General features: G+C 45.3%; 1 protein-coding gene across 3 annotated transcripts; it reads right to left on the reverse strand.

Moving 5' to 3' along the window:
• Nucleotides 1–1,169: 1,169 nt before the first annotated feature.
• Nucleotides 1,170–12,940, reverse strand: LOC121436274 (translational activator of cytochrome c oxidase 1). 3 transcript variants are annotated; one of them, XR_005972674.1, is made up of 6 exons: nt 12,475–12,940; nt 9,414–9,520; nt 8,001–8,128; nt 7,135–7,312; nt 6,402–6,770; nt 1,170–1,390 (listed from the first exon to the last, which is right to left on the reverse strand). XR_005972674.1 is itself a non-coding variant. In XM_041636079.1 (5 exons), exons 1-5 carry the CDS (start codon nt 12,743–12,745, stop codon nt 1,343–1,345), a joined length of 732 nt encoding a protein of 243 aa, XP_041492013.1. In that variant the 5' UTR covers nt 12,746–12,940; the 3' UTR covers nt 1,170–1,342. The 3 variants fall into 3 exon arrangements, 2 of the variants coding, with proteins under 2 accessions (XP_041492013.1, XP_041492012.1); XM_041636079.1 differs by lacking the exon at nt 6,402–6,770; XM_041636078.1 differs by lacking the exon at nt 1,170–1,390 and having other exon boundaries at nt 5,115–6,770.
• Between the last annotated feature and the right edge of the window lie 3,604 nt (nt 12,941–16,544).

Consider the following 16,544-nt stretch of genomic DNA (forward strand, 5'->3'; position numbering starts at 1 on the left):
AAAATAATATATACACACAAACAAGAATAAAAAGCCTTCCGCTACAAATACCAAAGAGATCCTAGATACCCTATAATGTGTGTGTGGTGGTGTTGAAGCCAGATTACAATGCATAAATGGTGACTGTATTTTTGAAGGATTTATTTTCATTATTTTTAATTATTGTATGTATGTGGGAGTGAAGGAAATGTGTGCATGAGTTCAGGAGCCTGAGGAAGCCAGGGGTGTGTGTCTGTGTCTGGGGAAGCAGTTTGTGTGTACGTATGCATGCGTGTAGAGATTAGAGGATGACTTGGGTCCCACCTGGACTGAGGCAGGACCTCTTGGTTGCTTACTGCTGAGCACTCCAAGCAGGCTGGCCACAAGCATCTAGTGATTCTCCTGCCTCTCTCTCCCATCTCCCCATAGGATCCCTACAATTACAGATGTGGGTGCTACCACTTAGGGTTTCATCTGGGTTCTGGAGATTCAAACTCAGGTCTGCGAATTTGCTTTTCACCTACTGGGCCATCTCTCTTGCACTGAATGCTCATGGTTGCCAAGCAATATTTTAAGTATTTACGTGTCAAGCATCCCTATAGTTAGGTATAACTAACACGCCCACTTCACAGGGGAAGAGTCATGTAAAAAGAGGTTAAGTTTTTGTTCAAGACTAGCAGAGCCAGAATTTGTTCCCTAACCCATGCCGACTTCAAGTTCAGGCGATCCTCCTGTCTCAGTCTTCCCAGTGCTCAGATTACAGGCATATACTACCATTCGCAGTTACTAACTTAAAAAAAAATAGTAGGGGGATAGAGATATTTTCAGTTAAGAGTATTTGCTGCTCTTGTAAATGACTACAGTTTGGTTCCCAGCACCCACACTGGTATGGCTCACAACTGCCTGTAACTCCTTCTGGTCTCCATGGGCACCACATACATTGTACAGATGCACACGTGTACACACACACACAGTAAAATAAAATTTCAAAATAAATAACTCTTTTGTAATAAGCAAAGATACAAGGAAGAAAAAAGGTGAGGGTGCCACCCTATTCAGTGGCTGAACTCAGGATGGGGTTGAAACTCTGGCAATTAGCACAGCATTCACCTCTGCCAGACCCACTGACTCCACAGAACATCTCCAGAGAAGTCCATAACAATTCAAACAAACACCCAGGAGTCAGAGACTTGGAGTTGAAGCTTTATTATCTTCTTTGCTATAAAATTTGAAAAAATATAACTGAGGCTGGGGAGACAGGCCAGTCAGTGAAGTGCTTGCCTCGCAAGAGCCAGAACCCATGCAAAGGGAAGGCTGACAGGAGGACCCCTGGAGCTGTCACCAGCCAGCCCCGCTTAACTGTTCAACTCCAGGCAGATGAGAGGTCCTGTCGCACAGGTGGATGGTGTTCCTGAGGATGACAAAGAAAGCTGCCCTTCGGCTGGTGCACACACGCATGTGCGAAGTTTAAAAATAGTAACTCAGCAGCGCTGGAGAATCTCCATAGTTGATTAGGACCAGAGCCTTCACTATTCCTCTGACACACCAGGGCCTCTGCAGAAGGGCAGCAGTTATACACAGGAACACTGCTTCTTTTCCCACCTAATGCTAGGATTATAGGTGTGCTCTACCACGCCCAGTTTACATGGTGCTAGGGATCACGTCTGGGGGTTTGTGCATGCTAAGCACATACTCTGTCATCTGCACTACATCCACAGCCCCACAGCTGCACTTCCTGCAAGAGTCTACATAGGCTAGCCTTGCTAGCACAGGCCTGTAATTCTAGCCACCCAGTAGGCTAAGATAACAGGATCACAAGTTCAAGACCAGTGTGGGCAACTTAGTGATACGGGACTGGAGATAAAGCTTGATGGTCTCTACATCCTTTGCTTAGGAAAGCCTTAGGCTCAGTCCCAACACACACACACACACAAGTCAAAGTTGGGTTGTAGACAAAGCCTGTCACAAGGATACTTGAGCATAACCCTAGTGTGGCTTCAAGGCAGTGAATAACTTTGTATTACTAAGATAATGATCAAAGATAAGATGATGTAAGTCATCCCAGCCAGTTTTTCAGACATAAAGGTACTCCAGAGCCAGGTGTGGTGGCTCATATCTGTAATCAGCACACAGAGCCAGAGGCAGGAAGTTCAAGTCCCGTATGTTCTGCATAACTAGGGCTTTACAATGAGACCCTGGTTTTGTTTAAAAAAACAAAAACAAAAACCCTTATGCTCAGACTTCCAGATGTTGTCTGTTTCCTAGTTGGGCTATAATCTGAGTATGGTTTTAGTTTGTGGCTTTTGGTTTTGTTTTCTAACCTCAAACTCCAAATCCTCCTGAATAGTCTCCCTAGTGTTGACCTTTAGAGAAGGCTGGCCTCGAACTCACTAGGCAGGTGCCGGGTGGTGGCGTACGCCTTTAATCCCAGCACTTGGGAGGCAGAGGCAGGCAGAACTCTGACATAGTATTGTTAAATAAATATTTCAAAATTTCAGTTGTACTATACTAGTACTTATGCTTCCTTTTTTAGTGCCAGAGACTGAACTCAGAGACCTCACACATGCTAAGCACATGTTCTACCACTGAGCTACTTACCCCCTAGCCCAACATAGATGTAACTTTGAATCTTTATATAATATTATATTGTAGACGTTTTATGATATAAAATATTCTTTTGTTTGTTGGTTTTGTTGAGGCAAAGTCTCACTACATAGCTCAGCTGGCCTGGAACTCCATATGTAGACCAAGTAACCTTAAACCCTCAGCAATCCTCCCACCTCTGCCTTCCAAGGGCTGGGGTTTCAGGTGTGGCTCACCATAGCACTGATATGAGTATTTTCAGAAAGACAACTTTTTTTTTTTTTTTTTTGGTTTTTCGAGACAGGGTTTCTCTGTGGCTTTGGAGCCTGTCCTGGAACTAGCTCTGTAGACCAGGCTGGTCTCGAACTCACAGAGATCCGCCTGCCTCTGCCTCCCGAGTGCTGGGATTAAAGGCGTGCGCCACCACCGCCCGGCTAAGACAACTTTTTTTATAGTGACTGTTGGGGCTTTTCCATGCAATATCAAGAGCCATACTTTTGCCTGCCTATGCCCAAACTTTTATTATTACTCTGAGATTCCTGGCAACCCCCTTCATGATAACCATGTGAAATTTCAAAGACAATAAACCAAGGAAAACTCTAAGCTTTCTTGCTTGAAACATAGATGTCCTTGTTACAAAGTTCACTTTTATACTGATGAAAAACAGACTATTTATCATAAATCTTTCTCTTCTTAAATGCCTTTACTATGTATCCTACAATCCTGTTGACTTCTTGTGCTTAGTTACAGTGTATGGCTATGACTATCTTTATTTGTATTTCATGGTCTCAACTAGAACCAGAAACAGCAGGAAAGGCTCAAGTCTGTCCATTTCTGCTTTTCCTTGTGAACTGCAGGAGCGCAAAGGGCACCACCAGGGGTCAGTGCAGAGCCACCCTCACAGGCGCCTCACCAGACAGAACAGCAGCAGGGCCTGGGGCTGGGACAAGAAAACTGGTTCCACAACAATCCAGATTAACAAACAAATGCTTCTAGACTGGCTGAGGCCCGATCCTACGAGTCCCTTTAAGAACAGCATCCCTCATTCAGATTTCAGTTGAGAAATGATCACATTCCTTCAGCTTAGTTTATATTCGACATTTCTAAACCAGGACTATTTTATACACAAGCACTCTCAACATAAGATGCCACATTAGACCCATTCTTCCTCGTTTGGTACAAGATAACTTGAGGGCTTTGTTTTTTCATGATATTTATTTTCATTTTTTATTATTTATGTGTGTGTGTCTATGTGAGTGTATGCCATGCATATATGAGTGCCCTAGTTCAAGAAAAAAATGAGAGCCATCTCTTCAGCCCTAGGTGTGAGATAACTTATAAATAAAGTAACTCTTTTATTCAAATCTTTTTTGTGCATGTATGTGTGCACATGGGTGTATATAATATGCCAGTTTGCTTGTGTGTATGTTTGGGCACATGTGCCATGGCTCGTGTGTGGAGAGGGTGTCAGTGTTCAGTTTCCAACTTGTTTGAGGGTCTCTTCTTTGCTGGCTCACGAGCTTCAGGGGATTCTCCTGTCTTAGCCCCCACCTTCCCATAGGAACAGTGGGATAACACACACACTGCTCTATGTAGGCTTCACATGACTTCTGGGGATTTGAACTCCGGTCCTCACATTTACGTGGCAAACACTTTATTTACTAAGCCACTCCCCTCAGCCCTTGTTCTATTTTATTGGTTTATTGTAAAATCAAGTAACATATTTTATCAATTATAAAGCAGTTTATCAACATCAAGTTATCCCATTCTGGTGATGTCCTAATTCAGATACTTAGGTGATTTGTCCCCAGCAAAACTAAAAAATCCTGGTTAGAGGCAAAAATTGGGAGCTTGGGGTTGGGGGTAGGGTGGGGGTAAGGGGTGATGGGGAGAAGTGAGAAGGGGAGGATGGGGAGAGCTTGGGGGAATCCGATGGTTGGGATGGAGGAAGGGTGGATATGGGAGCAGGGAAGTATATATCTTAATTAAGGGAGCCATTTTAGGGTTGGCAAGAGACTTGACTCTAGAGGGGTTCCCAGGTGTCCAAGGAGATGTCCCCAGCTTGTTCCTTGGGTAGCTGAGGAGAGGGCACCTGAAATGGCCCTATCCTATAGCCACACTGATGAATATCTTGCATATCACCATAGAACCTTCATCTGGCGATGGATGGAGATAGAGACAGAGACCCACATTGGAGCACTGGGCTGAGCTCCCAAGGTCCAAATGAGGGGCAGAAGGAGAGAGAACATGAGCAAGGAAGTCAGGGCCGCGAGGGATGTGCCCACCCACTGAGACTAGGGCTGATCTATTGGGAGCTCACTAAGGCCAGCAGAATTGGGACTGATGGAGCATGTGATCAAACCGGACTCTCTGAATGTGGCTGACAATGAGGGCTGACTGAGAAGCCAAGGACAATGGCACTGGGTTTTGATCCTACTGCATGTACTGGCTTTGTAGGAACCTAGTCTGTTTGGATGCTCACCTTCCTAGACCTGGATGGAGTGGGGAGGACCTTGGACTTCCCACAGGGCAGGGAACCCTGACTGCTCTTTGGACTGGAGAGGGAGGGAGAGCGGGAGTGGGGGGAGAGGGAGTGATATGGGTGGAGGGGAGGAGGTGGAAATTTTTAATTAAAAAAAAAAAAAGAAAGAAAACATATCTAAAAAAAAAATCCTGGTTAGTACTATGTCTTTGATATGAGGCATAAGGGCATGCACTTTGGTATGATCCTGGGCTGTTCTGGTTTTTGTTTTGTTTTTCTCTCCCTGGCTTTTCAGTTGTCCTTTCCCAGAAGCTAAAGTGTCTTTCACAGCATTAGGTCCTTTCCACAGTCATTTACCTAAGACTCCTTCAGAAAAAGTCACTTGAACTCAGAACTGACTTGAACAACTTATAAGTTGGTAGATGGCCTGGATTCAAAAGCCATTCCAGACTGACTATGCTTAATACACTGCAGCACGGCAGTCGACACTGCTAGACCTTCTAAACCCTGAAGTGACTGCTAAGATTCAAAGGCACAAACAGCCAGGCTCTGGCTCAGCCATTGCATTGTTTTTCCTTTTGTCCGTTTCCCTCTGGTTATTGCTGCTCCTATTGTTTGGCACCACTGGAAAGAGCTAAAAATGGCCTTCTGAGGTCCTCAAGCTTTCAAACCGAGGTTAGTACAAGCCTTTCAGGAGATCAACCCCATCTGCTGATAGCTCCATTGTTATCAATATCAGAGCACACAGGGGTCGGTCAAAGTAGGTCCTGAGGAGGCCCCTTCCCTGACATCTGACTTCCTATGGCACTAAAGCCATAATCAGCCAGAAAAGGGAACAGAAACCACATGAAGAAAAAAAGATGAACATAATCCACACTACCCTGGGACAGCTCCATGGGTACAGCCCATGGAGTGTCTTTCCTTTGAGGTCCTACATCTCAGAGTAAGATCTAAGCATCACTTGAACAGCCTGATCTCTGGAAAAGCACAATTCTTGTGAAGAACAATGTTCAAGAAATACTAGCTGCATGAGCGAGTAAAAAGGTGAGGTCATTAGGTCAGCATTCAGCCACACAGAACAGTCACATTTCTATTGCAAAAAGCAAAGAAAAAGACAATCTTAATATTAAAGTATAGAAATAAGCATATGGGCCTGAACATTAGTCCAGAAATTCAAAACCTGGACACAAACTGGGGACAACTCAAGAGTCATACCAGCAATGCAGCATCCAAGAATAACCAATCACAGCTGTTATTACTGATGATCACTTCCCACTCTATAGTACCACAAGACACTTAAAATCTTGACAAGGGCCAGTCACCTGAGATGAGAGTCAGACCAGCTGGCTAGTCTCACCTTGTATCCCAGATGGCCCTGTGACACCAACAGAGCTAAGAGTTCCTTTCTCTTAGGGCTGTAAGCTATAGTATCAGGTCTCTGATAGGTGCCCACGTGTTGCAGCCTTCAGTTTTCTGCATAGGCTCATGCAACCTAGCAAAGAGCCAGGAGACATGCATAGTCTGGTTATTCGATATTGTCATAAACATGAATCACATCCTCATAGTTGCTGAGAGCCTGGATGAGGTGAACAGCCTGCTCCAGGTCAGGCTCAGCCAGCTGCACCTTTAAGTTGGGGATGAATTCCAGGGAACAGGACACAGAACACAGGCCCAGGGTGTCCAATTTCTTTCTCACTTCATGCAATGAAGAGGCATCACAAATAAACTAGGGATAAAACAAAGTCAGGAGGTGAGAAGTCAGGAAATTAATGCCACATGCCAGACAGAACTTGCGAAGTCCTGAGTGGAGCAACCTGTACTATATTATAATTGGTTTAAGCTCATAGATTCCAATGTTCAGAATCCTCATCAACTCGGAAGAATAGATCCTATCCTCCATTATTATCTTAATAACACTGTGCAACTTGTGAATTTTTGCTTTGCCTATATCCTGAGACACAGGAAGGAAGAAGCCCAGAAGTAAACCTTAAGGTATCTACTGGGGACCCTTGGAAGCCCATCAAACACAAAGGCTTCAGGGTGTCAGGCTTGGAAGCAAACTGAGCCATCTTACCGGCCTCTATACTCACTTTAAAAAGGTTCTTTTCTTCTTCGTCCTCAGCTTCCTTCACATCCTCAGCTCCTGCTTCGATTGCCAGCTCCAGGGCGCGCTCCAGGTTCACAGCTTTCTTCTCTCTGTCCTCCACTCCGACCACAACCACTCCTTTCTTGTCAAAGAAATGGCGCGCTCCCTCGGCCATCACTCCCCTGACAGGAAAGGGACCGGACAAGGCATGGAGGAGTTTAGAAGCTCAGTCACCACTAAGTGCTGCACTCTAACCCCACCCTTTACCCCTGGGCTCCTGTAGCACCCGGGGACACCCAGCAACTCTCTTCACGAGGAAGATGCTGTTGATGCAGGGTAACAGGACTGTCCGAGAACATCCCCATCTTCTATTTTCTTTTTTTTTATTTATTTTATTTTTTTGGTTTTCCGAGACAGGGTTTCTCTGTGGTTTTGGAGCCTAGCTCTTGTAGACCAGGCTGGTCTCGAACTCACAGAGATCCGCCTGCTTCTGCCTCCCGAGTGCTGGGATTAAAGGCGTGTGACACCACCGCCCGGATTCATCTTCTATTTTCTGAACTTACTGGAGTCTGCAGGATACAGTTTTGCTCATTGTTTCCTATTCCATTAAAACTCCTGTCCTGGTAGAATGCTTTAAGACTGGGACATCATATGGCTACAGATGGAATAATGAGGAAAAGACCTCATTTATACCTATGGGATCCTATCTCATTCAGAAGACAGTAAGGGAAAACCAGTTCTTACATTGGATTCCACTAAGGAAGAGTATGCTTACAACTTGAAATACTGCTGAGGACCAACAGCATTTGCATTGCATAGAATTGGAGCCGCAAGGTTCTGTCCCCTTCCTCCTTATATACGCATACTTACCCATTCTTGTTCAGGATATATTTAATGTCCAAATGGCACTTGGGACCACTGTTTGATAATGCCTCAATCAGCAGAGAAGAGCCACCAGGACCTCGACACTCGTACAGCAAATGAACGCCCTTGTTTTTCTGTGATTTAAAAAAAAAAAAAAAAAAAGAATCCATTGTCCTGTTTCTTAATGTCCCAATGCCCTCATGAGAGCACCAAACCACAGAGACTAAAACAGTAGCTCCGTGTATGATCTCTCAAGAATTACTTGAGCTTGGCCTCTCAAGTCTTTACATTTGTTTATATCTTCTGAGGGGAGGCCAACGGTATCAACTTCTGACATCACTGGAAATACTATTCCTTCTAAAAGGGAGTTTGTTTCCCTAGTTCCTGAACAGCTTTTCCCAGCTCTGCCTCCTCCCTCCCTAACCAGATCCACTCGCCTGCTCATAGTCACTGCAACCTTCGATCACCTTCCTGCATTCCATTCCATGGGAAACCTACTTAGGAATCCTCAATGCCCCGAGCCCTGGGCTGCTGGGCTCTGCTATAGAAACATCACGTATGCAGAACTTGTCGTGGCAGCTACTGAAAAGCACCATGCCCTGTACCTTTCCTTTTCCTCCCTTCCACTCTCACAGATGAAATTCAAGCTCCCTGTTGAGCTCTGGGGTCTGGATCTGTCACTTTCTGCATGATCTAAATCCAAGTCACTAAATCTTTCTGTGCCTTAGAATCCATCTTAGTTCACTTTTGGGATTCACTGAGGTCTTGCATGTAGAGTTTTTATTAAAGGACTTGGTCAGGAACCAGAACCAGATAACTGCCAGTTATTATATGACTACTCTGGGAAGTGAAGAGACACCTTTGTAGGCTCAGTCCTTGTGAGGCTGAGGCAGGAGGATCATGAGTTCCATGCTAGCCTGAGCTACACAAAAAGACCCTGTTTCAAAATCAAACAACAAAAAGATGATTATTAACCTTTCAAATCCTTATCTGTTCCAGAGGAAGATGTGCTGGAGCCCAACATCCCTCCCATTCCCACCGTTACCATCACCCTTAACCTCTCTTTTTACTGGCTTTTCTCCTTTAGATATAAATATCTGGAAAGAAAAACAAGCTTTCTCCAACCTTATGTTAGGGTTTCCCCTAGTCTTACCTGCCCTTTCTAGCCCATCTTCCCCAAGCTTGACAAAGCAGCTCTACCCCCTATGGGTTTCCATACTGTCTACGTAGCCTTCGCCCAGTCATGCTCCTCTAACCAAAGGCCAAGGAGACAGAACCCCCAAAGGTCTCTGGGCTGCAAGGTCAACCATGTTCCTACCTTTCCTTCTCTCTGATAATTTAATGGGTTTTCGGTGGCTTTCCAAACAGGGACCTCTGAGGGCTGTGGGCAATAGCAACAACATGAAACTGAGGACACACCTCTGTTTTCAGTGCTGACTCAATAGTTGACTTGGGCATATGCTTGCTTCGACACACCTCTAAGATGTTGGCCAGGTGGCTGTTGTTCTCAGGGTTGGGGCCTCCCTCTGGATAAAGGGAAAAGAATGATCAAATACATCTCATCCTAGTATAGAGAAATAAGTGCTTTCCATCCTCTCCAACCCCAAAACAATGGGCAGATTACTCTCCATTAGAATACGCTATCTGCCAGGCAGTGGTGGTGCACACTTTTAATCCCAGCACTTGGGAGGCTTAAAACAATCTCACTCAAAAAGTGAGCGGTGTACATGTGCTCGCTGTCTCTCTCTATCTCTATCTCTTTCTCTCTCTTCCTCTTTCTCTCACACACAGGGCAGAGAGAGAGGGAGGGAGAGAGAGAGAGAGAGAGAGAGAGAGACTGACTCATGCTTAGCTACCTTTATTTTTTTTTTTTCCGTCTTTTAAAAAATGTGTCGCAGGGCTGGAGAGACAGTTCAGGGGTTAAGAGCACTGGCTTTTCTTTCAGAGGATCTCAGTGTGTAATATGCTTGCCTTCCAAGCAAAGGATCTGAATTTGATCCTAGGTCCCACATATAAGAAAAAAACAGCACCAGCTTCTAATCCCAGAACCAGGAAGGCAGAAACAGATCCTGGTACTCTCTATGGCCAGGTGGTGGTGGTGCACGCCTTTAATCCTAGCACTCAGAAGGCAGAGGCAGGTGGATCTCTGAGTTCGAGGCCAGCCTGGTCTACCAGAGCTAGTTCCAGGACAGGCTCCAAAGCTACAGAGAAACCCTGTCTCGAAAAACAAAGAAACAAACAAACAAAAAAAGAATATGCTATCTAATGAAGACGGCTCAGTGTGTAATATGCTTGCCTTCCAAGCAAAGGATCTGAATTTGATCCTAGGTCCCAGATATAAGAAAAAAACAGCACCAGCTTCTAATCCCAGAACCAGGAAGGCAGAAACAGATCCTGGTACTCTCTATGGCCAGCCAGCCTGCATATTTGGTGAACTCTAGGCCATTAAGAGCCCTGAATCAAAAATTAAAAAAAAAAATGAGCCAGAGAAATGGTGGCAAAAGTGCTTACTGCACAGGCCTAGCAGCATGGGCCCATCCCTAGAGTCCACACAAGGAGGAAGGCACAAACCAGCTCAGAGAGTTGACCTCTGACTTCCATGTGTGTGCTGTGACACACACACACACACACACACACACACACACACACACACAAGGTAGACAGTGGCTGAGGATAATCCAAGGTTATCCTCTGATCTCTACATGTCCGTATAAATACAATCACACACACACACACACACACACACACAGAGAGAGAGAGAGAGAGAGAGAGAGAGAGAGAGAGAGAGAGAGAGGCAGACTATTTCATCTAGATAAGCATAGTGGTGCACATCTGCAATCCCGGCACACAGTAGGCTTAGGCAGGAGCCTGAACTACATAATGAATTCTGGATCAGTCTCAGTTAAGAGTGAGATTCTGGTCAGGTGGTGGTGGTGCACGCCTTTAATCCTAGCACTCAGAAGGCAGAGGCAGGTGGATCTCTGTGTGTTTGAGGCCAGCCTGGTCTACAGAGTGAGTTCCAGGATAGTAAGGGCTGTTATACAGAGAAACCCTGTCTTGAAAAACCAAAAGGAAGAAAAAAGAAAGGAAGGAAGGAAGAAAGAGAGAGAGAGAGAGAGAGAGAGAGAGATTGATTCTGTCTCAAACAAACAAAATCTTATTATTCCAATGGAATAAGGAGAATTATTTTGGAAAAGAAGTTTCTTTGGTGGGGGATACAGGAAACGGAAATGTCTTTGGTGGGGGATACAGGAAACGGAACCCAAGGCCTTATCCATGCTAAATACTGTGCTTTACCACAGAGCTACATACCCAGCCTGGAAAAGAAGTTCCTGATTCACTCTGCCTTTAGAGATAGCTATCATTTTGCTAGGTTTCAGCAAACTCCACTTTTGTCAGATGAAGTGGCTGAATCACAACAACACCCTTGCTCTTGCTCTTTTAGTGTATAATCTCTGAGATGCTCACACGACACTGGACTCGGGCTCAGGCTCTGGAGGGGCTATACTCCAACAACATGCTGGTTAAATCACAACTTTGTTAGGAAAGGAAGCAAAGGGAAGCATCAGGCACGAGTTGTAGGGGTAAATTAACATCTATGTAATGCCTTCTGTATGCTGTAAGCCACCTCAAGGTGGGTATTATCCTTGCTTTACAGAAAATTGAAACTCAATTTGTTGAAGGCCTTTGAACTAACCTAGATACTAAAAGAATTCACATCTTCCTAACTCCGGATCCACACTTTTTTACAGGATTTCCCCCTAATACTACCAGTGCCTCAAACAAACAAAAGACAGTTGGACCACTGAACAGATACATGGTTCCAAACCAACCTTCCAGGAAAATGTCTCAGGAGTTCTAGCGAGGGAAAGTGAAGCCTAGGCAAGAAATGACTTGACTCAGCATGCCTGCCACGACCTTCAGTGGTAGTAAAAGCAGCTGAAGGCTTGCTTTATTCCTTCAAGAAAGACACACAGCCGACTTTTGAAAAAAAAAGATTTATGTGTTTACCTGCATGCCTGATGCATGCGGTGCCTGTGGAGATCAGAAGAGGAGGTTGAGTACGCTGGAACTGGTCTTCAGGTGGTTGTTAGCGGCTATGTGGGTGCTGGGAACCAAACACTCACTGGTCCTAGGCAAGAGTAGCAGGTGTTCTTAAGCACTGAGGCCTCTCTAAGCCCTGACTTGACTCTTAAGGTTTATAGCTCTTTAGTACCTACCTAACTAGAGCCTTGGATGGAGTCATTTCTCTCTTCCTAAGAAAGGTTTTTCTTCTCTGAAAGGTTTTTGGAAAGAAAAACAGAAATATTCAATGAAGGTGGGTGCTTTGAGAATCATGGGTAGGACAAGGATGGCAACTGGAAAACGCGAAGAAAATAATTGGCCCTAGTTCAGCTTGGGGAGGTGGGGGTCAAGTGAAGCCTTGGGCACCGAAAGGGCCTCTGTGATCAATCAGCAGTGAGGACTGTTAGGTTCTCACCTTTAACAGCCAGGCGGATACTGAGAGCGAGTTTAGAGAAGATTCGACTCCTTTCCATGTCCTTGGGGCCCTTGATGTGCCGGACTTTAGACCATTTATTGTGTCCCGCGGAGACCGCCGCGCTGACACGTAGCGTCCTGTGTGGTGCTGGAACGCAGCCGGGGGTTTCCTGCTGGAAGGCGCACCAAGGACCCACGCGGAACCCGAGGCATCGCTCACGAACGCATCGGGCAGCTGTCCTTGTCAGACTGACAGCAGCCCACGACATCATATGCTTCGACAAAGGGTTGCAGAGTGCAAAGAGGAGCGGCCAAGGTCAACCTGTCTAACCTGCTACCGGAACAAGCCGGTCTGGGAGTTCTGGCTGCTTCTGCGGGTCTCCAGAAACTCAAAGGCTCAGATCCACTTAAGTTGCACAGCCGTGAGTGACCGGCGACTGCCGGGTGTGGAGACCCTTATTGGCGAAGTACACTTCCTTTCCCTGGTCCGTTGCAAAACACGTCCCCGGCGCCCGCAAAGTCCGTTCCGGCGTCTCTTCGTACTTGTCCCAACCTTACCCCTACTACTGGTGACCCAGACCTCAATTGCTTCCAGTTGCTTGGAGACGTCAGATTTCTTTCCAGTGGACTAGTAGAGATTCGTGAGACGGATTTTCCGTCCTAACTCTAAGCAATTCCAGAATAATAAATATTTTGCTGCTCAAAAAGAAATACGTACTTCAACTGGTTCATTTTACAGGTAAAGAAACCGCCACTAAGGGCGCCTATTTAAAAAAGGAAACAAGGAACAAAACAGTCCTAAATGCCGGGCATGGTAGCCCGTCTGTAATTCCAGCACTTGGGAAACGAAGAGTCGTGACATCAAGACCTTGTCTCAAAACAAAACAAAACAAAACAAAAAGTAATGTGTTTATTTAAAAAAAAATCCTAGTTATCAACCAAAGAAGTAATTTGCCCAGTCATTTAAGATTTTCTGGTTTAGATTTTTTTATTTGTTTGTTTATTATAGAGACACGGTTTCTCTGTGAAACAATCCTGAGTGTCCTGGAAAGTGCTTTATAGACTAGGCTGGCCTGTAACTCACAGAGATCCATTTGCCTCTGCCTCCCAAGTGCTGGAATTAAGGGAATGCACAACCCACCAATCAGCTGTGATTTAGATTTTTCTTTCTATAAACAAGGATGGGTTTGTCAGTTTTGCCAACCCATACTGGAGAATTGAAAACACAGCATAATCCCCTGGAGTCTGAATAAAAAAGGCATGCAAGTAGAAGCTGTAATCAAGACTGACTCTTCTTTTTTAAATATTTATTTACTTATTTATTATGTATACAATATTCTGTCTGTGTGTATGCCTGCAGGCCAGAAGAGGGCACCAGACCTCATTACAGATAGTTGTGAGCCACCATGTGGTTGCTGGGAATTGAACTCAGGACCCTTGGAAGAGCAGGCAATGCTCTTAACCGCTGAGCCATCTCTCCAGCCCCTCAAGACTCACTCTTAAACCCAAGAAATGGCTTGAGGACAGTCAGATGAATCGCAGGGGTTGTGGGAAAGATCAGACCAGCCTTTGAGTCAAACTGCTATCTTTGTTTTCCATCTGCTGTTTAAAAAATTATTTCAAAGCCGAGTGGTGCCTTTAATCCCAGCGCAGACAGAGGCTGGCAGATCTCAGTGAGGTCAAGGCCAGCCTGATCTACAGAGTGAGTTCTAGGACAGCCAGGGCTACACAGAGAAGCCCTGTCTCGAAAAACACACAAATATTTAGATTGGATGGATTCAAACTGTGTTTCTGTCATTTATTTGTGCAACCTTGGGCAAGTTCCTTACTTCCTGCTTCTTTCTACTTATAGTGGCCTTGAGCAGTATGGTGGGCGGGAGCTTGGGGACAGATTTTATGTTACTACATAAGTGTGTCCATGATTAGCCTGCTCATCTTCCAGTCTCATGCTTTGTTGCTGCATCTCTGTGGGAGAGCATCATGTTGGTTGCTAACTCATCATCCAGCCACAAGCACAGGCTAAGTACAAATTCTTTACCACTTTTGTTTCTCTTGAGTGGCCTTCATTGTCTCACTGGTGAAATCATTCTTCAAGACTCAGCTCTGGAGCTGGAGAGATGGCTCAGAAGTTAAGAGCACTGGCGCTCCTCCAGAGGTCCTGAGTTCAATTCCCAGCAACCACATGGTGGCTGACAACCATCTATAATAAGATCTGGTGCTCTCTTCTGCCATGGAGACATACATGCAAGCAAAGCACCATATACGTAATAAATAAATATTTAAAAAAGACTTTAGCTCAAGGGGCTAGAGAGATGGTTCAGCATTTAAGAGCACTGACTGCTCTGGTGGAGGCCCCAGGTGTGATTCCCAGCACCAATATGGTGGCTCACAGCTTCTGCAACTCCCATTCCAGGAGATCTGGTGCAGTCTTCTCACCTCTGCAGGCTCTGCACACACATGCACAGGCATGCATGCAGGCAAACACTCACAAAAGTCTTTAAAAAGAACTTGAAGGAGTACTGCAAGACTTCCCTGAGGTGCCAGCTGAACTGAGTCTTTAAAAAATTATTTTTATTTTATGTGTGGGTGTTTACAAGTGCTTTTAATGGCTGGGCCATTTCTAAAGTCCCCTCCTTCAAATTCTTAATTGTAATAGTTATTCTTGTCATGAAGTAGGTTCTGGGAACTCAAATCCAGGGCTTCCAGCATACGAGGCAAGCACTCCACCACCAAGCTATTGCCTTTTTCTTTTTCTTTTTGAGGCATGGCTCATCCTGCAGGCCAAGCCTAGTTTTGAGTTCATAGTGATCTTCCTGCAACATTTATTTCTGTCCCTATGTGTATGCTTCTGTTGAACATATCATATGGATGAAAGTGGTCCTTGTGAATGATTTCCTTTTTTAAAAAAATATTTATTTATTATGTATACTGTGTTCTGTTTGCATGTATGCCTGCAGGCCAGAAGAGAACACCAGATCCCATTACAGATGGTTGTGAGCCACCATGTGGTTGCTGGGAATTGAGCTCAGGATCTTTGGAAGAGCAGCCAGTGCTCTTAACCGCTGAGCCATCTCTCTAGCCCCTGTGAATGATTTCTTTCTTTTAGTATACGTCCCAGCGTAGCGGTTTGAATGAGATTGGTCCCCATCGTTTCTTATGTTTGGATTTTGGTCCCCCCATTGGTGGAACTGTTAGGAAGGATTAAGTGGTGACCTTTTGGCGGGGAGGTGTGTCACTAGGGGTGGGCTTTGAGGTTTCAAAAGCCCAGACCATTCCAGTTGGTTCTCTGCCTCCGACTTGCAGATGAGGATGGGTAAAAGCTATTAGCTGCCGCTCCAGTGGCTGCCTGCTTGCCGCCCATGCTCCCCACCGCGATGACCACGAACTCTAACCCGCTGGAACCATGAGCACCAGTAAACGTTTTTCTTTCTCAGCTACCTTGGTCATGATGTCTCCTCATGGGAAAAATAACTAAGTCAACTTCTGTCAACAGCCTGTAGTCATGAGAGAGGAGGTACTCAACCGATGAATTACCAAATGAGATCAGAATGTGGACATGTCTCTCTGTGTGAACCTTATTTAGACAGGACAGTCCAGACCACTGTGAGCAGCACCCTCCCTAGGCAGGTGGCTCTGAGCTACCAAGAAAGCTAGTAGTTATGTGCTGGAGAGATGGCTCGGTAGTTAAGAGCACTGGCTGGTCATCCAGAGCACCTAGGTTTGATTCTCAACACTCATGGGATGGCTCACAACCATCTACAACTCCAGTCTAGGGGATCTGGTGCCCTCTTCTGGCTTCCACAGGCATGCACAGACAGACTCAGGCAAAACACCCAGACATATTTTTTAAAATATTTTTACTTTTTATTTTGATTCTATGTGCATTGGTGTTTTGCCTGCATGCATGTTCAGTGAGGGTGTCAAATCACTTGGAGCTGGATTACAGATAGTTGTGAGCTGCCATGCGGGTACTGGAAATTGAACCTAGGTCCTCTGGAAGAAAAGCCAGTGCTCTTAACCCCTGAACTGTCTCTCCAGCCCTGCGACACATTTTTTAAAAAACGGAAAAAA

Source organism: Microtus oregoni, unplaced genomic scaffold, assembly GCF_018167655.1.
Source record: "Microtus oregoni isolate MIOR12 unplaced genomic scaffold, Mior012 000048F_ref0000485, whole genome shotgun sequence".
NCBI classification, from domain to species: domain Eukaryota; kingdom Metazoa; phylum Chordata; class Mammalia; order Rodentia; family Cricetidae; genus Microtus; species Microtus oregoni.

Bases quoted from the DNA above. Each gene is read 5' to 3' on its own strand.
- LOC121436274 (XM_041636078.1), bottom strand. From the start codon at position 12,745: ATGATGTCGTGGGCTGCTGTCAGTCTGACAAGGACAGCTGCCCGATGC. The intron at 9,521-12,474 runs GTGAGAACCTAA...CCCTTTATCCAG, and splicing joins TATCCGCCTGGCTGTTAAAG to AGGGAGGCCCCAACCCTGAG. The intron at 7,313-8,000 runs GTAAGTATGCGT...CTTTCCTGTCAG, and splicing joins TATATCCTGAACAAGAATGG to GGGAGTGATGGCCGAGGGAG.